Source organism: Mugil cephalus, chromosome 3 (genome assembly GCF_022458985.1).
Source record: "Mugil cephalus isolate CIBA_MC_2020 chromosome 3, CIBA_Mcephalus_1.1, whole genome shotgun sequence".
Taxonomy (NCBI): Eukaryota; Metazoa; Chordata; class Actinopteri; order Mugiliformes; family Mugilidae; genus Mugil; species Mugil cephalus.
This window is the reverse complement of record NC_061772.1, coordinates 10,102,042-10,124,790: the sequence shown is the minus strand read 5'-3', so window position 1 is coordinate 10,124,790 and position 22,749 is coordinate 10,102,042. Positions and strand designations below refer to the sequence as shown.

General features: G+C 41.2%; 1 protein-coding gene across 1 annotated transcript in view; it reads left to right on the top strand.

The window, feature by feature from the left end:
* LOC125005839 (CUB and sushi domain-containing protein 1-like) overlaps positions 1-22,749 on the top strand; it is a 372,481-nt gene that overhangs the window by 256,395 nt on the left and 93,337 nt on the right. Inside the window, exons 21-29 of the mRNA XM_047581471.1 lie at positions 1,549-1,665; positions 2,245-2,460; positions 3,695-3,883; positions 5,554-5,723; positions 11,910-12,066; positions 14,243-14,434; positions 17,836-17,962; positions 19,088-19,299; positions 21,671-21,862. Of these exons, the coding sequence (XP_047437427.1) occupies positions 1,549-1,665; positions 2,245-2,460; positions 3,695-3,883; positions 5,554-5,723; positions 11,910-12,066; positions 14,243-14,434; positions 17,836-17,962; positions 19,088-19,299; positions 21,671-21,862 (1,572 nt within the window). The remainder of the gene's footprint in view (positions 1-1,548; positions 1,666-2,244; positions 2,461-3,694; positions 3,884-5,553; positions 5,724-11,909; positions 12,067-14,242; positions 14,435-17,835; positions 17,963-19,087; positions 19,300-21,670; positions 21,863-22,749) is intronic.

Sequence of the window (22,749 nt, the reverse complement as noted above, 5' to 3'; positions counted from 1 at the left end):
AAGAAGAAGTAGAATCCTGACTCGAAGCCAAGCAGTCTGGTGTGAACGATGAAGCCCATGCCCAAGTTCAAAGAACTGCAGTTCATCAAGTGGCCACTTGAGGCTAGCTCCAAAAGGGAGCAAATCCCCCTAGACCCCCATGTTAAAAAGTGTCCGACGCGACTCCCCCACATCCATATTTGGAATATCTGCATGTGGGTGGAGTAAAGCTTTATTTTCAAGGTTCAGAATCCAATGGGTGATCTCATGATGGGTTTGCCCATAGTTTATACAGTGAAAGCTCGAAGCATGTCATTCACATCATGTGACGACAAGAAAGACGTGATGGTGGAGAGACTAGCTCAGGTCTAAGGTCCCTGAAACCGGTCCAAAGTGTGGCTTCACTTTTCTAGAGGGCACTGTAACAGCACAAAGTGCAACCTATGCAGCACCATAATTTCAAGGAAGGGCTGGAACACCACCAACATGATGAAGCCTTTTTTGACAACGCATGTATTAAATACCCAGTGTGAGTGTCAAGTCTCAACAGAGCAGTGCTAGTGAGACTCCAGTGACCAATTCCTATTTGTTTTCTTAAACAAGCTGTTATATCTTGTTTAGAATCTCAATAAAACTGCTGTTGTTTACTTGATACTATGAACGGCTACTTTCTCTAGACCAAATATTCACAAGGAGGAACTGATAAGGGAATCGATAAAAAATCAGATTGTTAACGGCATCAGTATCAATAAGATTCTGATGGTACAGATGCACTGAGGGTGTATGTGAAAACAGCATTTGCATCTTCTTGCAAAAGTGTTGCCTCTTTCTTTCTAAAGCAAGAATATTTCGGCGAAATCAAGATTAAATGTTAAGTGCACGCCATACTCCGCGATGTTTTGTTCATTTCAATATTGCTGACATTCTGTTCCTGCGCCGTAAATTCGATTATCTGATAATAGCTTGAAATGAAACACATTTGTTCAGTGCAGGAAAAGAAAATTGCTTATGTTAGTTTTACATTTTTGTTTAATGGGAAACATATGTCCAGAAACCAAACAATCTTAACAAATACAGACAGCAAATGGGAGATACCCGTGCTCTCATCACCGTCCCCGTCAACACCTATGCTATTCATTACTTTAAATTAATCTTTCTCTTAATGTAGCTCTTTAGTATGCCATGACTGATGGGTGATAAACTATTTTTGTCAAAGAAGGAGCATGTAAACGTCTCAGTTCACAGTGTACAAGGAATTTACATATCTTCAGATTATTTTTTTTTTAAATAAAAGAAATATGTTTCATTTCTAGCAATTACAGTATGTAAAGATTGGACATTTATAGCAAAGAAATCTCTCATTATATGGTGACCTCTTAACTGTGCAGAGACACATCATTTATGTGTTAGAGTTCCATAGTCATTTTTCTGTATTTTTTTTTATTTTATTTATTTATTTTTTTAGCTCTGTGCAAAAGGTGGATTGTGTCCATTCTGTTCCATGGTGAAATAGAAATCTCTTCTCCCACACTGTTCCAATCTTCTCTGTCTGTCACTTTTTTTCTCCAGCTCTTTGTGGAGGCTATGTTTATGGTAAGACTGGGACAATTCTGTCTCCCGGCTTTCCTGACTTCTACCCCAATTCTCTGAACTGCACCTGGACTATAGAGGTGTCTCACGGGAAAGGTAACAACGCTCATACATAGGCACTGTTGTTTTTCTTCATATTATAATCAATGTGTTAAAAATGTAAATTTGCTTACTGTGCAGGAGTTTTAGGAACTCAAATGTGACCGCTCTGCATTTGAAACGGCACAAATTCCCCTGTGTACACTTGCAGAATTTTTAAAGCTACTTGGCAGATAGCTTGTCCCAGCCGTCTGGGAGTCACACAGCCTGCTCATTGTCTACTGTCTATTCATGTAATCCCAAGCCGAATCAGTAATGTTGACATCCTGGCTCTGTGGGGACTCCTTGGTTTTCTTGTCACTGCAGATAGTTCTTTATGACTCAGGCTGTATATATGAGGTCATTGTCAAGATGCAGGATGATTGCAGATACAGATTCCTCATCGATGGAAAAATAATCTTAGCTTCTGCGGTTCCTGAAACTGTTGCGGTCCTGGAAATATGTTTTGCTGGCTTGGTTTTTGTGTTCATCTGCTACCATGTGTGACTAACTCTCTGCTCTATTCTACATGTCCATCCATCCATCCATTCACCCATCCATCCATCCATCCAATCACCCGTTCATCCATTCATCCAGGAGTCCATCTGGTTTTCCACACGTTCCATTTGGAGGAGAACCACGACTACCTGTCCATCACCGAAGACAGCAACTTCCTGGTTCCGGTAGCTCGACTCACCGGCTCAGTGCTGCCCCCAAGTGTTAAAGCTGGACTCTTTGGGAACTTCAGCGCTCAGCTGAGATTCATATCAGATTTCTCCATGAGTTACGAAGGATTTAACATTACTTTCTCAGGTAAGTAACGTTACCATTAACGTTACCGGCATTTTTTTTGTTACCATTAATATAGTTCTATACAAGAGTTTGCTCGCTAAACACTTTAGCTACACATAAGTCTAAATCTCTAGGCTCTAGACTGACAAACTCAATACAACACATGAACTTGATGAATAAATTCCATTCATTGTGCAGTAGAGAAGTATCCAAACAAAGCTCAAGGAAACAGCAATGTGCTTGCTTCTTTTTAATGGCGCACAACAGATGTACATGTACCTGGACAACCAGTCAGTGTATTCATTTCTAAATCCGTAAAATACAAAATGTTTGGTAGTCTAAGGACGTACCATGGTTTGTCAGGGCTAACTGCTGGTGTGACGAACCTACATCTGGTTAATTTATCCACTTCATGGTTGTGGTAAATTATGCCTCTACGGGTCGCTCCAGGTGGACAGGGCATCTTCTAACCGGTTGGCTAGCTCCAATTGTAGCACGCTAGAAGCAGCACCTTGGCACTAGCTCTGATTTGTTTTTCTTCAAGTGAATTGACCAATGTTTAAAAGCCCTCAAAGTAACTTAAAAGCAATTACTGTTCTGAGGGCGCCTCTCTAGAAAGACTCTTTTAATCATTTGGATGAAGAAGCATTCTGTTCTCTGAATGATAAAAGTTAATTTGGCTGAATTGATTTAAAAATAAAAAAAAAAGATGGCAGCCATCTGCGTAGATAGATACTTTTATATATAGGAACTCATTAGCAGGAGTGCTAGCTACTAACATGGTCATTTTCATGATACGCATATAAAACTGTGCAACCATCTGCTTGATTTTTACCACTTGGTTAGTGTTGCATACTGTTGGCTAAATAGTCCTTAACGATTGTTGACAATGATCCCATACTTACTGTTTGTAAAGGCCATTTGGAGCCAGTTTGCAGTGATATCCATCTTAGTGGGTGGGTGTCACTGCACATTTGTAATTTGTATTAAAGATATTAGGTTTAAATGAATATTTAATGGATTACACATATCAGTGGAATTTAAAGGTAGCATAAGCTTTAGAACATCAAATGAGTTCAACTTTAAAACTTTCAAAAATTTGTCGCAAGTGCTGTCTAAGTTCATAACTTTCACATGGTAGTTTTTTTGTTTTTGTTGTTGTTTGTGTGTTTGTTTGTTTTTTTGTAACTCTGTACCACTTTTTCTTATCGTACTGAGTCCTGCACAATGCTATTTATCTCTCCTCGATATTTAGAGTACGACTTAGAGCCATGTGAGGATCCTGGCGTACCAGCATATAGCCGGAGGATGGGATTTAGATTTGAAGTTGGCGACTCGCTGGCCTTCTCTTGTTTCCATGGCTACCGACTTGAGGGAGACAGCAAGATCACTTGTCTGGGAGGAGGCAGGCGAGTCTGGAGCAACACGCTACCACGATGTATAGGTGAGACAGTCAAGCTGACCGACGGGCTGATTAGTACTGTACCTTAATGTCATGTGATTGGCAGCACACATCTTGAGTTTAAGCTTTTTCACACGTATTAAACTGTGTGTTCACACATCTTTATTCATAAAATTACCCTGTTTTCACAACATTATTTAAAACAATGGCAGGCCTATTTTAACAGCTGTTTCTGTTGTCAGTATGTATATTGTTGGAGTTTTTGTGAAGATTACTGGTAGACAGAAAAATGTTTAAAAAAATCTTCAGTTTTTTTTCATTTTAATCCATCTGTACTTTCCACTTAACACAATGGGAGTTTAGTGTTTGATTGACTGTTTGATTGACAGGGCAGGTTTAAGCAGGTTGCATTTTGTGGTATTTGAAGCCTATCAGTGTTTCATGGGATGCCGCTGGTAATTTATGAGAGTCTGCCTCGTGGCGGCTGGTAATTTTCAAGGCCCAAAAAGAGCAGACAGAAAATGCTATAATAGCATTATCTGTCAAGAGATCAGGCCTGACTGAGAGGAAAGCAGCTGGCAGCGTGCACTAGATTCATATCTCTCTGTCTTTTTTTTTTTTTTGCTGTAAATGTCCCTCTCTTTAGCTCGTCGTCTCTTTTTAACTTTCCAACAGTTTCTCCTCCTTGGGTAGATAATTATGGCATTAGCTGCTATGTGCAGAGTGTTAATAATACTGAGTCTTTTGTTAGTCCCCTTTTCCCTTTTCTAATTTCTCTTTGCACTTTTTTTTGCAAGACTCCATCTTGGCTCGTCTACTTCCTTTTATTCTTTTCTTCTTCTTCTTCTTCTTCCAGCTCGTGCTTTATTCCTTTCTTCTCACTCTTAACCGTCATCTATTCTCTCATTCCCTCTCCATTTTACTGTTGTCACTTTAAAACGAATTTCTGAAGAATTGTTCGTACTCTCCTTGGATTTATACTCTTCATCCCCTACCCTAATCTAATTTAGAAACCACAGGGCATTTACAAAAATGTTGTTTTGAATTTCAGATTTGATAAACACAGCGTTTCATTTTGCTCCGCTTTGCCTTCCCTCTTGTCTGTCTCATTACTTCCATTTCCTCTTCCTCCCTTCCAAGTAGTGGTGGTCCTCCTCAGTGGGAGTTAAAAGCCTGCTCGGCTCTCTTCTTTTCTCCCCTCTCCTCATTTGCATATGACAAAATTGTGTTTGCACAAAGTCTAACTTATTTGAATTCCCAAACTTTGATGGGCGCTGCACCTGCTAGATAATGCTGTATAATTTCTAACGAACTAACCCGGTCCTGCTTTTATGCATTAGTTTTCATTTTGCCTTTATTTCATTTTATTTTTTTATTTAATCTCTTGTCATTTATGAGGGTTTGCTTTTGAATGTGCTCTGGTGTTCCTCATCCCTGCTTTTATTTTTGTGTGCTTTTAAGCTGTGTTTTATTCTTTATTATTATAATCATCATTATTGTTATCATGTCTTGCTGTGCGGGAGAAGGTTTGTGGTTATGCTGGATGTGCACTCTGCTATTATATTCCTTTTTTATGTTGAATTGAGTCCTCTTCTCTGTTATATATCTTTTTTACCCAACAAGGCAACCCCGGATATTCTGACTGCTCGGACGTAATTAGATGGAATAGCTGTGATTTTGATCCTTGCTTCTTCTCTTCCCTTTCGCTGTAGCCGAGTGTGGAGCCTCCTCACTAGGACCAGAAGGCATTCTCCTGTCTCCCAACTTCCCCTCCAACTATGATAACAACCATGAGTGCATCTACCGGATCACGACTGAAAAGGGCAAAGGAATCAGGCTGAAAGCCGAGAGCTTCTCATTGCAAGACGGAGACTATCTCAAGGTATGCACGCGTGCACACGCTTGCAAATATGACAAGTCACGTGTCATATCTATGAATGCATAATTTATTTACAGATTCACACACACACACACACACGTTCTCGCACATCGTATGCACATACAGAATTATGCCATCAAAAGCTGTCTATATGCAAAGCTGTATATACCCTGACACATGGAATATACGGATCATTAAATGTTTGGCTTATTTCAAAAATGAGTTTAAAAAGAAACAGTCATTGAGTTGTAGATTTTGGAATAACCGTGAACACGCTCTGACGGTGTGTCAAAACAAAGCGGTTGATTTGCCGACATTAGTGGTAACACGAAACGTAATTCCGTGCCTCTTGGGTGGGAAGGGGGGCAAAGATCAGGGGTTTGAGTGAGGCTTAGTCTGCTGCGAGGAAGTCAAAATTAGATTTGCCCATGTTAAATAAAGTCAGAATGGGAAAAAAATGGCCGCATAATTAAACGCCTCTGTATACAGCTATTGCCTAAGCAGCAATCTCAGAATCCATCAGCTATTGTCATTTAGCGTTTTGCATTCATTTGCAGACGTTACATTAGCAGTAATACAGCTTCTTTTTCTGGGACTGTCGCCCCTGACACCTAGCTCATTAAAATGCAAATGTATAAATATGCCTGTACTTTAATCAGTGGGTCATGGGCTCCGATATCACTGTGTTACGTCGTTTGACGAATTCAGATGTTTCATTTTCATTTTTTTGGCGCTTACATTTCATCACAAACAAAAAGAATATTTCTCACATTTGTCACTTTAATATGGACAATATGTTTCTCTCGCTGCTTCTTGAGAAACAGTATGTTTAATGTGCAAAACCCTGATTAAAATAATTGTCCGCCTTGGCTTCATATAACAATGACAAGTCAATATATTCACATAATTATTATGTATTAACAGTAAGTGGAAACATCCAGAATAAATCTCTTAATGTACAGATTTCACTTTTAAGTAATTACTTACAGTTCGTCAGTTCTCATAAAGGTGATGCTGTTATAAATACTGAACAATTTCTGACTTGTTTACTCACCGATATCAAAGAGTATGGATTGTAAAACTTAAAATAGTTCCTTTAAAGCCGCGTGTTTGGCAAGCTTTGTTCCAGCCGTGCACACCTGGTCTTATTAAGAAGTCGGGGAATGTGTATTCCTTAATTATGTGAACAAGGGAGGTCAGAAAATGTGAACAACAGCAGGGGCTTTGAATTCTCGGCTCACCCAGTATGTAGTTAAATTGTATTATCAAGGTTTGCCCTACCTGTTAGATGTGTTAAACATTGTTGTAAGAACCAATAACATCCCTACAGGGGGTTATTAACCATGTTCTCTATTAGTGCTGATGGTGCTCCCGCTGTTGTGGGCATCCAGACTGAATGAATTTGCAGGAAGCAGAGGCATGAAGGGATCAATTCTGACTCTTATTAACCCTCTGTTGAACCCACAATAGTGTAGTATTGTTGTTTCTGAAGCTGCATCAATCGGTTGCACTAGATGGTAACAGTGAGCAATATGGCGTGTGATTTTTTTCCAGCATTTCATATATTTATAGTAGCAAGAATTGATACGAGAAGCAACTTTATTGATGAATCACATACGCAGTGTTGGCTGTAACTGGGCTGGCTTGATCCGCGGTATGCTCCTGTGTTTTTTTTCTCAGACGCATCGGGAGATGTCACAACATATAACCCGCATAGGGAATTCACAAGTGTCCACATATTTGCGTACTATTACAGAGAGAATAACAGATGTTTCCGAGGCTCATATATCCTCATAACGCTTGGCTCTGATACATGTGCCCACTTAAATGTCAGTTAGGAGCAGTTGTGTGAGCTGTTTTACAGTCTCAACGCTGTCCTGCACACATTGTCTAAAACTGTTCCGTTCACAGTGTCTCTTAGTGGTATTAGGCCTGAGGGCATGGTAAAGCCAGTATGTGGTTAGAGTGTATTATCAGTCTTAGGCCTAGAGCATTGGCTCAGCCTGTCTGTGGTTAGATTGTATTACCAGGGTTCTCCCTGACTTTTAGAGGGGCTTAACGTCATCGTGAAAGCTGGAAATGTTCCCAGTGGGATAGGTATTAAAAGAAGAAAAAAAAATCCGTTAAAGTAGCAGAAAGTGACGTCAAGATGGTTAACAGTCATAAACGTTGTGGAATGTTGCCTGTTTATTCCATCACACCCCGATCTGAAGGCACGAAGACATGCAGGAGATAGGGCTTCCTGAATTCTGCATCCCTAGATTTCAGCATGCCTGCACACACATTGTTATGTAAGTGTCTGTGCACCTCCAAGAAAGAATGTGATCGCCATGATGGATGGAAAATGGTTGAAAAAAAAGAAAGAAAGAAAGGATTTCACCTGCTAGTTGTAAGAGGGACGAAAAGAAATTGTTGAAAGGTTGAGAGTCCAGCAGCGCTTATAGAAAATGCAACAACTATATAAGATCAACACGTTTCGTTAAAATGGAGAGTAGTTGGAGTCAGCTGCCTCTTCTACAATGGTTGTGTCCAAATTTCCCATGTGTTGAGAATTTGCTTGTAATGGCGCAGCAGCTTGTAACAGGTGCACGATGAAGCATACTGTTTAGTCAGGGGGAGTGTAAGCCAGGTTGCTTGGAGATGTTGCCTAAACACATCACACATAGCTTATAAGTAGGCAGGCAGATTAGCCAAGCGGGCGACGTGAGCCACAGTCGAAACACAGCAGCAATTGGGGCACTTCTCCCGTAAAAGCGCCAGAGCCGCGAAGTGCATGTATTTGCAAATCGAAAATATAATTCAAAGCAGGATCAGCAAATCATCTTCACCTGGTTCCCCTCAAAGAGCCATAACTCTCACCGTTCTTTAACTATCAAGTGTGTTTACACAAACTGTAATTCAATACGCTTTTCTTTTTACACCATTTCAGTTTGACGAGCTCTGTTTTTAAATTAAAGCAGTTCCAGGAATTGGAATTGATTGATTTCTTTTCTGCACAAACAGGTGGAAAAAAAAATAAAACATTAAAGCAAGATCATTTCATGATCCCTTATGCAGTTAAAATCCTTTGTTGAGTTTTATTTTAATTTTACAGTCAGAAACATAGTAAGCCAGGCGCTGAATTAATATGTCAGTCTAAACACTTAAGAATATTTCTATCAGTATGTGTCTTATGACCTTCACGCACCATCACTCACACACACACACACACACACACACACACACACACACACACCCATACACTGAGCACCCCTTTTCATCCGAGTATACTTTCCTGGAAGTTAAATAATGTGACTGTTTGTTTTCTGTTGTTCTGCTCACAGACCTATTTATTTTCCAGCTTACTTGAGTATTTCTGCTGCAACAGTGGTAAACACTTGAGAGCAACAAAGTTCGCTCTCTGCTTTCACAAACTCAACGATTCTCCATTCTTCTGTGTAATTTGCATACGAGTCAACTGAGGCAGCTGTTGAACTCCAGTCTCGCCGCAGAGGGGGAACATCCGTTAAAATCAAGCTGTTTACCAGACACACTATAAATCTGGGCGTACATCATTTGAAAAATATAGGGTACATTAAAAAAAAAAAAAAAAAAAAAAGAAAAAACATTCGGGCATGCACAAAATAGTGATGAAAAAGATTGCAAATGCCTGATCTGATGAAATTATGAGCACAGTTTAGTGGTCTTCATTTAGATTTCTTTTTTTTTTCTTTTTTTTTTTTAAGGACAGTGTCTTGTAATGTAGAACATGTCTGATAATTATATGTCCCCCAAAGAATTTGCAGAAAGCTTCCAAGCTAAAATGAAGTACAAGGAAAGCCCCAAAGTGCTACTTAGGCTAGCAATTAGCATGGCACTCCTCAGGCTAACAGTAATGGAGCTAATTCCTGTTGCTATGACTGAACACAAACCATTTGTTTGACAGTTCCAGCCAGCTTGAGGCCAGAAGCTCCTATAACCAGCTCATTACAATCCCTCTTGCTATTGGCTGGGGTTTCACCCTGGCACCGTCAAAGAAAGACATTACCAAGCTCAGGCTGCCTCAAAAATGCCAACTAATACAGCGCTTGACCAAATTGACTAAGGTTGAAGACCTCCGTGCTGGAGGAAAAAAACAAAAACACACACAAGGAAGGGTGAGATGGAAACAAAGTAGGAGTGGTGCACAAATGATTATGAAAATAGGGGTGGTTCATGTGAGAAAGAGAGAGTCAGAATGATGCAGAGAGGAGGAGGGGGCAGATGGTGACATGTTGATTTATGAGCTGTAGGGCTTTTCATTAACCGTTCTCAGTTTTACTGAAACAGAGCGAGGGATAGAGAGAGAGAGAGCGGGACAGAAAAAGAAAGCAAGAGTGATAGACAGTGGGATGCAAAATTGGGGGACTGTGAGAGAGAGAGACTGAGGGGGAGGTACATGGAAGATGAAGTTTTGCAGAGTAATGATACTGTGACACCATTTCACACTGTCCTTCCTCCTACTTGTGCTTCCCATCACATCCACATATTCCAATGTACTGTAGCTACATGTTTGTAGCTGGTAGAGCTGTCGCCCTCGACTAGCTCTTCCAGCGGAGACGCTGCACTGTATCGCCTTAGCTCGTTTTCGTTGGCGTTCCTACCACCTGCAGACCTGTCATCGGCAGTCTGTGGAAATGTCACACCCTGCCGAATGTAAACACGAGCAGTTCAGGCACAAACATTTCACATTTATACCCCAGCTGTGTTTCAAACGCTTACCACCTGTAAGCTTGAAAAGTTGCCTTCAGATGTATAAATATAATCATTGTGAATTTCTCTAATCCCCTTCTCCACTCTCCATCTGCATGCTCAGTATGTTGCAAACAATATTTTCACTGAAATAAACCGCAACACGGCTTAGTACGCTGCTTCCATTTGTCACAAGCTCAGTTCGCTTTGTTGCGTGTACGTTAGGTTGCTTTGGTACCACAGCAACAAATCTAATCTGCTAACAGTGCTAGTTACAAAGTGGTGTGTTCAGCTTTCGGACCATACTCTTCAACTGGACTCCTTCGCCAGCCATCTTGTGTTTCCAAGTTGCTTTCTGTCAGCGATCTCTCCACCTTTTGCATCTCCATGTCTCTCAGTGCTCATTCAAAATAAATGGATTCCAGCTGTGTTGTCTTGTTTGTGCTACCTGTGTGAGCATATATTTGCAGGTTGAAGGATGTTATCCAAACATTGAACATTTGAATTGTTAGGAGACTAAAAATTGAGGTTTACTAAGAAGGCTGAAGTGCTTTATTGATTTGATAATGTGATGATCAAAGACAGAAACATGTATATGTCATACCCTGAATTACCGGTGTTATTTTGATATTAGATTAGAGATGTACTGTGATTTGGTTATTAGATTAGCCTGGTTATTAAGGGAATATGCCAGGCCAATCAAATCATTTGGGCGGGCCTTATGCGACGATGAACAGAAGAGTAACAACAACGTAGTCTTCCATGTCATCCGAGCTGAGTTGAATTTGTTTGCAGCAAAATGGCGAAATGGCTGGTTATAGGACTATCTGACTAGTCTCTCTCTGACGCACACAGGGGCACACAAACACACACAAAACAGTTTTTCACAATATGTTTAGTTAACACTGAAGAAAATTAAAATTTCTGTTTTTCGTTATCGATATTCTGGTAAATGTGCGGCGTTTAATTGTTTCCTTTGTGAAATGAATCTGTTTGCAGCCTAATTTTTGAAAATATAAACATAGATGCGCAACACTTATCACAGCTGGAGACATCATCTACTGTGAATAAATGACTTTTTCTTTGAGAGCTGCCTCATGCCAACACACAAATAAAACTGATACTGAAATCTGCTGCTTTCCCTCAGGTGCCTGACAAGAATTAAAATTAAAATTAGTTACAAAGTGAGACACACTCACTCTCCTACTTTTAATTCCAAAAAAACAAAATAAAGCAAGAAAACATTTTAACTCACTATTAAACCCTCCATCATTTTATGTTTTTATTCTCTAATTATTTCTAAATGTCTCCCCTTGTGCTGCTGTCATGTTAGATTTGATGCGCTTTTCAAGGTACAGTCTGGTCCAAAGCAAAAGGGACTTTTTGTCCTCCCACATTATGTGCTGTCCCGTTTGTCACCGTCTTTGCTCATCTTTTTATTCCACTTCTCTAAACTTCTCTTTCTGTTTTGATCAAAAGGTGTATGATGGAGAAAACACTTCATCCCGTCTCCTCGGGAACTTCACACGTGAGAGCATGATGGGCTATGTCATCAATAGTACGTCCAATCACCTGTGGCTGGAGTTCAATAGCAATGCCTCCGGGACCGATCAGGGCTTCCGCCTCACATACACAAGTAAGTTCCATCTAGACCAGGGGTCTTCAACGTTTTTCAGGTCAAGGACCCCAAACTGATGGAGAGATTAAGTAGAGACCCGCTACCTACTATATGTGTTTTATATGAAACTCTGTAAACTCGCTGTTTATAAATAAACATTGTTATCAGTTTCATTAAGCATTAATTTTAAGCTATCCCTTTACGAAAATATGTTGGGTTCATGTTAATGTGTATTTAAAGAAAGTTAAATTTGTAGGGGGACATTAAAAACTATATATATATATATATATATGTATATATATATATATATATATAAATTGTCTAATCAACCAAAGATTCTTCAGTACCTCCGAGGACCCCTCTAGGGGCTTGCGGACCCCCCATTGAAGACCTATGATGTAGACCGTAAGAACTTGTTTAAATCTGAGCAGCCCCACTGTTTTATCTTTTATAATTACTTTTACTAGTTTGTGATGCTCTAAAGTTTTACATTGTTGAAGTAAACACATTAGTTAACGCGCACAAAGACACACACACCATAATTTCCAAAATTGTGTGTGGCTCATCATGAAGGTCCTTGTGAGGAGATGTTTTTAATTGAAATTTAAAGTGGTGGTAATTGTGTTGTGTTGCCCTCTCAGATATATCCTGTGTCTGTCTCGTGTCTCACTCAAGTGATTCTTGATTGCTGCAACACACCAAAACAGAGCACATGTGCCGTACTTTAGATACCCCTCACCCCCAGTCAGCAAATTATAATGCAATTTAATTCATGTGCGATAGCTGGACAGAGGCCAGTAATCAGTTTCCCAAGCAGTTTCTACTGAAGGTCAGAGTGCAGCGCGAGTTTACTAAGCTTATAGAGAAAGGAATTGAGCATGCGGATGCTTAAGACAGTCTCGTTTTCTGTCTGGCACACGCACACACACCTTAATAGCTTTAAAAAGAGTGTGTTAAGAAGGCAAGACCAGCTGCTGTGTAAGTCAAAGAGGCTATTAGACGAGCATTTATCAGCAAGTCATTACAATAAGGCGAGAAAGTGACACATCTGGAGTGGCGGAGCTGTTGGACGAAGGGACAAACGAATAAAGCTGGCTGGTGTACGGGTGTGAGATGGATGCTCGGGACGTCGGGTTAAACCATTAGGCAGCCATCAGTCTGGATGCCATTAAACCTTAGAAGGTGACACCTTTCTGCATGGTTCTGCTACAATAAATGAGCTCATGGAAGGATTAGAGAGATTAATAGAAGCATCTGAGCATCTAGAGATGCGGCGATTGTTTCCTGAGTACGATCAGGGATTCAGCAAAGCAGCTTTAATAATGCACATGTAGAAGGCCATTTTAATGGAGCAATTCTTGAAACATCTGTTCAAGACGTCGACAGGAAAGATTGACAGAAGTCGGGAAGCATCTGTTGTAGCAGAATCGATGCAGGAAGGGGCGTCCAACTGTAGACACATTTTAGAAGTTATCCTAAGGTTAAAAAAGTTAACTTTGATTGAGCAGTGAGAGCATTTTCACGGTATGTCTCGATTCTGTCCACAAATACAATCACAATTGAGGTGTTATTAGTGTCTGTGTGGATTTGAAGTAACTTTAGGCTGCACTGATTTAAGTAAGTTGGCTAAAATGTTACATACATAGCTAAATTTGATTGGAAATGAACTATTTTTGATAGTTTTCATTGCATTTTCCATTCATAAGAGACTGACCTCAAGGGAAAAGAGAGTATTGTAGTGTCTGTTCTTGGCCATCTGTTTTGCCATTCAGACAGATTGTGAGTGTGGCGCAGCGTGTTTGTATTTTTTGATCGGTAGTTGAAATTATCTTTGGATGTTTTTCCACGGTTCTCGTATAGGAATGCTTCCATTCCACAGCCATCGCCGTTATATCTTTCAGACGAGGGAGAGGTCCATACATTTCTGAAATGTTTCATGGGATGTGAGCAGAATCTGTGGAAATGTCCAGTAGCTTTCACTGCCTCTATCACACAGTTTTTCGGCATTGGTAGTGTGCACCATCCTCTGCAGGAAGTAATGGGATTCAGAAGAATAGACTGACCTTATGTCCTCTTGTCCAGAACTGAATCACCCTGTTCATTTATGTAATGTTGTCTGAAGGAGGAAAGAACAGGAGGACCTGATCTGTATGTGTGTGCATACCTGTCTCTGTGTGTGTCTGTGTGTGTTTAGGTTTTGACCTTGTACGCTGCGAGGAACCGGGTGTCCCGAATTATGGCTATAAGATCCAGGACGATGGCCATTATGCCAACACTTTTGTCCTGTACTCCTGCAACCCTGGATACAGTCTCCATGGCAGCAGCACACTGACCTGTCTCAGTGGGGACCGACGTGTCTGGGACAAGCCACTTCCTTCCTGTATCGGTTAGTATTCCAACACACACGTGAGCCCCCCTGTGCATCCATAATTTACAACTACATGATTTGAATTATTTGCCTTCCAAGGATTATTTTTCATACAAATCAAAAGAGCAGAGACAAGCAGCTGTCAAATCGACTGCAATCTGTTTCTAAGCTATGAGATGATGATTCAAAAGAGAGTAAACAAGTGATTGAGTCAACACAGGTGAGTACTTTGACGAGAGTGCGTGAGGACTGAATAAACACCCTGTGGGAAATACACATGTGTGTAAAAAAAAAAACAGGATTTGCAGACAGGACTGTCTGCACATGGACAGCAGGTTGTCACTAGAGCAACAAGTGTTTCCAATGTATTTTAAGAATTACATGATTAAAGTGCAAAAATAGAGGAATGACTATCTCAAATTGACTTTGATCAAATGTATAATGTAAGCGGGACAACTTCCTTGTACCCTGAAGGTGCACACAGGACATAGATAGAATATTCTATCAAGGGAGCAGGTAAAACCCAAAGTTGCTGACTGCTTCCTGTATCCATTTCGGAAGTTGTAATAACAAGTGTCCTTTGCCTGCACGCCTTTACATCAGTTTATTCAAAGTAGTGGCAATCACTCCCCCCCGCAGATAAGTAAACTTTTTTCATTATTAAACTCGTTTACTACGCACCCACATCAGTTGCAATGGGTCGATTGTTCTGGGATTAAGAGTCAGATTTGAGATAATTCTGGCGCACTCTTCAATCGAGAGCCGCAGAGAGAGACAAGACAAGTGCATTTATTTTAAAGATGAAAATGTTAAACTCCAATTACGCTCACTGCTTTTTAAACCCTGAAAATTCTCTGAATCCTATTGACTTAATGAGGACGACAGCTTAATGCACTCACTTCTAATGTGAGTACCATGCAGACGCAGCGGAGGGAGGGACATGAAAACAATTAAGTTATAACAAAATCATATCAAATTTTAGTTGAAAGAACAGAGCATTGAGGAAATTGTTAAAGCATAATCAGCGAGAACCGCTCGAAAGCATAATGTAATAACCGGCTATCATGTGACTACTGCTGTGCACTCGTTCAAACAGGGAAAATGACAAATATAAAACAAGGGGTTTTCATTCGGCATTTTCCGAATGCATTAGAATATTTTCCAGGTTTTGAGGTAGATAAACTGCCAGAGGGTAGATTTAGCTTCAGTCGGCTGTTGGCAGCTCTTAATTAGGTTCCAGAGAAGTATGCCAAACGATTCAGGTTTTCTCCCTCTCCCTCGTTTGCATATGGACAGTGGTTTATCTGGCCATTCTGACTCTCGATTTTCATCCAGCAGCCACCAGTGCAGCTTTGAAATATTTAAAGCCAGTTCACTATTGGTAAGGCCCAGTAATTCTTGCTTGCCCACAAATATTTTATGTCTTTGCATATTTTTTTTTTTTCAAATTAAAACAATTTCCCCTGCAAGTATCTCTACATCGCTGGGTTCGACGCAACACATGTTCATTTGGAATTCCCAACTGCAGAGCCAGGCGCTGTGTTTTTGTAACCTGAGCACAGAACACCTGAGCTCTGTGAGTTGGGACCTCGCGCAACGCCGTTGCTAACGGCAACAAAAAAGAACGCACATGCACAGATGTGCGCAGCCGACGACATATAAGTGGGTGTGAATGGGTGCGTGTCTTTGCCTGGGTGCGGGTGAGACCGTGCGTGCCCCCGTGTTCTCCTGCAGTCACTCATTAATTCGTTGCTGCTCTCGTTGCCGCGTGATTCCTGGTGAACCAGCAACCAGGAGAATACTTGCTGGCAGAGCCCACGGCTAACTACCTCTGCAGCTACCTTTGTATTGCTCTCCTTTGTCAGTCTGTTGGGGTGTTGGTCTTTTTGACTTTCTCCTTTTCCGTCTGTCTGGCTCGCTCCCCTATCTGTGTGCATTAGCATGGAGATCAGGAGATGGCTTTGCCTCAGGCTGTTTCTATACCGCCTTTCTTTCTGTCTCTCCCACGTCGAGTCAAACAGAGTGGTGTTCTACCTCGGTGGGGCTCTTTTCGCCATCCTCGTTCTTTTCCTGTTGATACAGTAAACCCGTCTGTCTTCTTCCTTACACCCGAATGCCTGTTATTCTCTCTTTCAGTCTCTGACTTGGGAAATTGCAGTTGTCAGCTGCCCAGGCCGACTAAATTGTGTTTTTTTTTTTCCTATTCATAAGTCTATGCCTCTTTCCATCTCTACCTGCTTTTTATGATAAACATGGGAAAGTTGCCTGAAACAACTAGTTATATTGTACGCGTCCATTCAAGCAGCATGTGCGTAAGTGTTTGAATAACTACGTGTTTTCGCGTATGTTTTTCGGCCTTGTTTGTGATTGTGTGCTTATCTGTGTCTTTGTTTATACGTGAATGTGTGCACTTAGCGCAGGGTAATGTGACAGCGGTAGGTTGTCATGGCATTGTAGAGGATTGCAGAGCTGTGTCAACGGCACCCGCTGAACTCACACAAACACCAAATACACACACAGATTTAAAGCCTTCTCTGTGAACTGTTTCCCAATCAGCAGTGATCTTTTGGCTCAGTGGGCTGCCGCGTGTGCTGTGTACTATCACGACGACTTCAAATATGTTCCGAGCCTTTTCCCTCGCTTCACCCTCTCTCACTTGTCCCTCCCCATTGAAAACACTAAAAATAACAGAAAACTGCCTCTTGTGAATTAAACCGCTTTTTTTTTTTTCTTTTTGGTTGAACTGCCTACACCCTAAGGAAGGCCCTTATGAGAAAAAGATATTCATCAACCTTGGGACTCTATAGGAAGAGCTTGGATAATTCAAGGTTGATTTAATGATTCAAGTATTTCTTAGCTGATTCTTATTTTACTCAGCCTTCACACCTCGGTGTAATTTACAGCCATTCAGAGAAGCCATATTTTAGTGGGATTAACTGAAACGGTAGAGGACCTGAAAATGTGATCTAAATCAAACTGGTTCTGTGAAGAGATGGGTATTCACACATCTAAAATGTTGTATGTTATGCTGCATTTATTTCCTTTAAGTCTGTGTGCTAAATGGTGCTGTCCTTATATTCTCCAATGCATTTAATTTTTTCTTTTATTAAGAAGTGTAGATTTTATGGCGAGTTGACACAATATCTACTGCAGAGTTTGTAAGGCATAGTAACCCTGAAGGGACCATACAATATCCCTGAATATCTTTTCCTGCAGTAACAGCTTGTTGAATCCCTTGATGTTTTATTTCCTTAGCTAAGCATGACTAGTTGTATGCGTAGTGCTGTTAGACATCTCCATTTTCCGTATGTATTTTAATTTTTAGGTACTATGACAATATTACAGTGAAATAAAAAATGTATTTCTCACTTTGCCTCCCAAAGCTGACCTCCTGTCCTCCTGTCCTTCTGTCCTTGTAGCGGAGTGTGGAGGTCATATAACTGGAGCAGTCTCTGGACGGATTCTGTCTCCAGGATACCCCGCTCCGTACGACAACAATCTGCACTGTACCTGGACCGTAGAGGCTGATACAGGCAAGACAATCAGGTAATGATGACTAACTGAGCTGCTGCAGGAGAGTGATTAGAGAAGCAGGTCTGGGGCCATCGCTGGTTTGAAGCCCTGCACGTCCAAGGCTGAGGGGCCTCGAGCAAGCGTCTAAAAAAATAAAAAATAATACTTGCACTGTTCCAAGTGATCACTCTTGGATGGTTTAAATGCAAAAATCAAATTCCTTATATGTGTTTATATATATATATGTGCATGGCAAATTAATCTGATTCGATTTGAGTTATGTCTGTGTGTCCCTCCGTGGATATTCCCCCACAGACCATCACTGACTCACTGCTAAACCTGTCATGCTGAAAAATGTTACAGGCAGCACAACGTCCTCCACGGCTTCTCCAGACCCTTTCACGTCTGTCACATGTGCTCAGGCTGAACCTTTTCTCATCTGTGAAAAGCGCAGGGTGCCAGTGGTGGAGTTGCTAATCCTGGTGTTCGTTGGCAAAGGCCAATTGAACTCAGTGACCACAGGGCCCACTGGAGGATGTCGGGCCCTCAGGCAGCCTCATGAAGACTGTTTCTGATTGTTTGGTCAGAGACATTCACACCAGTGGTCTGCTGGAGGTCATGTTGTAGGGCTCCGGCAGCGCTCACCCTGTTCCTGCCGATCGTGCTTACGGGTTGAGTAACTGCCTATGTCCCGGAATGTCCTCCGTGCTCTTGAGACTGTGCTGGGAGACACGACAAACCTTTGACAATGGCGGGTATTGGTGCGCCATTCAGGAGGAACTGGACTGCTTGTGCCTCTATAGGGTCTGGGTATAGCCTCATGCTAGCAAGTCCAAAAATAGTGAAAAGAGTCAGAAAAGGTGGGGAGGGAAGAAATGTCAGTGACTTCCACTTGTAACACCATTCTTGTTCTGGGGGTGGTCTATTTTTGTCTACTCAAGTGCACCCGTTGTTAATTTCATTAACGCCAAAGCAGCTGAAACAGATTAACAGCCCCCTCTGCTACTTGACTGATCAGATCAATATCTCAGCTGACTTGATGCTACGCTCTGATTAAAAAGTGTTCCTTTAATGCGTTGTATTCACTAGTCGTATACAGTGCTGTGTCTGTACCAATACTGCATGACTTAAAGCTACTGCATTTTTGTGTGTTCTCAGCCTCCACTTCATTGTCTTTGACACCGAGGTCGGCCACGATATTCTGAGAGTTTGGGACGGTCCATCTGGGCCATCGGACGGTGGCATCCTGTTGAAAGAATGGTCCGGCCCGGCCCTACCTGAAGATATCCACTCCACTTTCAACATACTGACGCTGCAGTTTGATTCTGATTACTTCATCAGCAAGCAAGGATTTTCTATACAGTTCTCTAGTGAGTAGATTTATCTCCAACTCCAAATCAAGAAAAGCATACTGAAGAAACTCAAAAATGTACCACGATGCTACTGAAACAAGACTGTGGGTGGTCTGACCTACTTTCTTTCTCCGTGACCCATTTATGAAAAAGCCCATCACTGAATTAGCAATTAATTTGGTGAATTAACAAACTAAGCTCTCATCACACATGACGTTTCTTCGTTATTATTCAAACTTCATTTATATTGGCTACAACATAATTAATTTGACAGTAATCCTGAATTTAACTGAATTTCTAAAAAAAAAAATAAAAAAAATAAATAAAAATTACTCAGCCAAATGAGTCATTTAATATCTCACCTTGGGACCAAAAATCACTAAGCGCTGAAGGAGACCGACAAAACGTTTTTCTATGAATGATTTGCATTTGCATCGTGCTTTCAGTCATTGTGATCCGACAGAGGCACACTGACCAGGAAAAGGTACAAACCACTATAACAGATAGTCAAGAATGTCTCATCTTTACAAATGCTTCCACGCACATTCTTGCACTTGCTCAATTTAGGCAATTATTACACACAACTCTTTACTCTCGAGCCTCCACCGGCTGTGTGCTTCAGGTACATCTGCATGCATGAGTATGCTCACACAAAAATTCCAAGACTCTTAACTGTCAATTTTAAGCGTATTTCCAATCATAAATATTTATATCCTCTGCTCTGTGACTCTCACTCTCACTCTCTTTCCATCTCTTACTCATTTTGTTTTTTTTTTAATCTCCTCACATTTAAAACAATAAATATTTGCACTGACTAATGTGCTCTTCAAATCACTGTCATTCGATTACTATGGTAATGGCTCCTCATATTTACCTCCGTGTTGATTTACTAAAGTAAAGGAAATTACCTACACGCTCATTTACGTAAAGCGAGGTTTGTAGATTTATGGGGTAAGTGATCATTTATGGGAGGGGGTGTTACTACATATGATAATACGGATGATATTTATGCTCCGTGTGGATGTAACTCATGAAGGAAAAATAGCCAGACTCTTTCTGAACAAAATCTGTACATAGGTTACACGCATTTGTTATCACTATCTTGACAAAATCTCCTTACAGTTTTGTCAGGTATCATTATGCTCAGACACATTTTCCATCATTGCATCAGTTTAGCTGCTTTTGAGCCTTGATCGCTGATTGATCTGATAAAAGCACTGAATTAGATTTAAACACGAAAGCAAACCTGCTTAGCCCGAAGCCAACAATTAAAAAACAAAATGACGGCATCGGGTTAAATTTGACTGACTGGAGGGATCGTGCAGGGCGTTGCCGCGGGGGGCGAGCCTGGAGGTTGTGACCCACAGGAGTGTGCTTGAGACTGACAGTGCAGCAGGTTCCCTCCGAACAGCCAGAAGAAAACCGGTTTGTTCCCCTCCTGTTCTGAAAGGCACTGGGTGAATCGTCCTGTGTCTCATTTGCGATTATTTCTACATCAGTGAACATAACGGCCGTGAGTGCGGTGCCAAAGCTTCGGGTCCGTCCTGACAGTGACATAGCTCTCCTAAATCAACTTTCATATATTTTGCTTATTCCACCTCTCTCATATATTGCATATGCTACCTAACATATTGAAATGTCTGTCAAAGTACAGATATTAATGTGAGTCAGTCAGTCCCCAAAACGTGTTACTGTAGATTAATGAACGAGTGAATTCAACAGTAATGTTTTTCAGGTGTCGCTCCGTGTCATTTTTCAGACATATTAGTAGTCCTACTGATGTCCTGTTTGCTGCCCACAGCTGGCTGTGTGACAGATTCCCTTTGAATTGAATAAATTTCTGTAGCATCACGCCGCAGCAGAAACGATAAGTGCTGCTTTAAATTGGGAGTGATGTGCACATTTGTGCAGGGGGCACAGCGGTACCGGTTAGGCAAGATAGTGAGGAGCTGATGGTAAATAATGGTCTGAGTCCTCCTATGCTTTCAACAGGTCAGATTTCAGGTTTATGTGTTGGAACTGTTTGTAATAATACTTTCCTTAAAGAATCCTGAGCTCCCTCAGAGCTGTCAGGATATATATATATATATATCTATATATATATATCTATATATATATATAGATATATATATATATACTATTAAGATAAAGCTATTATTGTGCATAAATTAAAGTCAAAGCCCTCCGTTCAGATAGATACATTTATTCATCCACATCTTTTAAAATATTGCATCTCTACACTGTGGGTCTTGAGCAAACTATATATTAGGTGCTACTAATTTTGATGAAGCACCTTTAGGACTCACTATGTGTACAATAGCACACATGTGTATGTGTTTCCTGGTTCTCCTGCTGAAGACTCTTTCTTTTTTTTTTTCACGATCTCCAGCCACAACAGCAACGACCTGCAACGACCCGGGCATCCCTGTCAATGGTTCACGGTACGGCGACAGTAAGGAGCCCGGTGACAGCATGACGTTCCAATGTGACCCCGGCTACCAGCTGCAAGGCCAAGACACCATCACGTGCGTGCGGATGGACAACAGATTCTACTGGCAGCCTGACCCTCCAACATGCATCGGTACGTGTGCAGTGTACCGTGGATTGCAGACTGCTAGCCCAGAGGCTGAAACAGTTGCGGTCAGACACACACCTGACACCATGAGTGACAGATTTATGTTATTTGTGCAAGCAGCAGCATTTACACATGTAAGGTTCTAGCCACTGAGAGGTGACACCATAGATCTGAACGCCAGCTGATGGGAGGAGATGAGGACAGAGCACCCCACGGGCTAGGTGTTGGTGGTGGTCGAGAAGACAGTCTGGTGGAAACGTCTGTCGAGCCCCCCCCCCCGGGACAAGAGGGGTGTGGTGGAGATGGGGAGGAGGACGGCTGCACGGAGATGGAACAGAATTTCAATGACTGTAAAGAACCAGATGCTTGGGACATATTGGTTCGACAAGATTGGTTAGTTTTGGTACTGAAATTGAGAATGAAGTGATCTTGACAGCGTGGGAATCCGGAAATGAAGGAGAGAATGAAGGATCAGCCCAAAACACTGATCTTGTAATGATAGGTTTACACATTGGACATGCTATTTATGTGGATGTTACTTGGACATTTACCACCCACCTGGACCAGACCAGGCACCCCCACCCCATAGTAATGATGCAGCCTGATGCAGACATACACACTAAAACAGTTTAGGAACAACTAAAAAAGGGACACAAGGGAGACCCACACAGTATGAGGAAGGTGGTCATAATGTTATTCCTGATCTGTGTATATATGTTATGATTTTCTTCTCAGACTGGAGACAGAAAGCACTTAAGAAAGTGTGGGTGGGATGAACACTAGGGGGAAAAAATAACATCGGCACAAAAAGAAAAAAAAAATACGAAACAAGGTCAGTAACAGTGACGTAGAAGAAAATCCAAGGCAGAGCAGCCAAAAAAAAAAAAAAAATA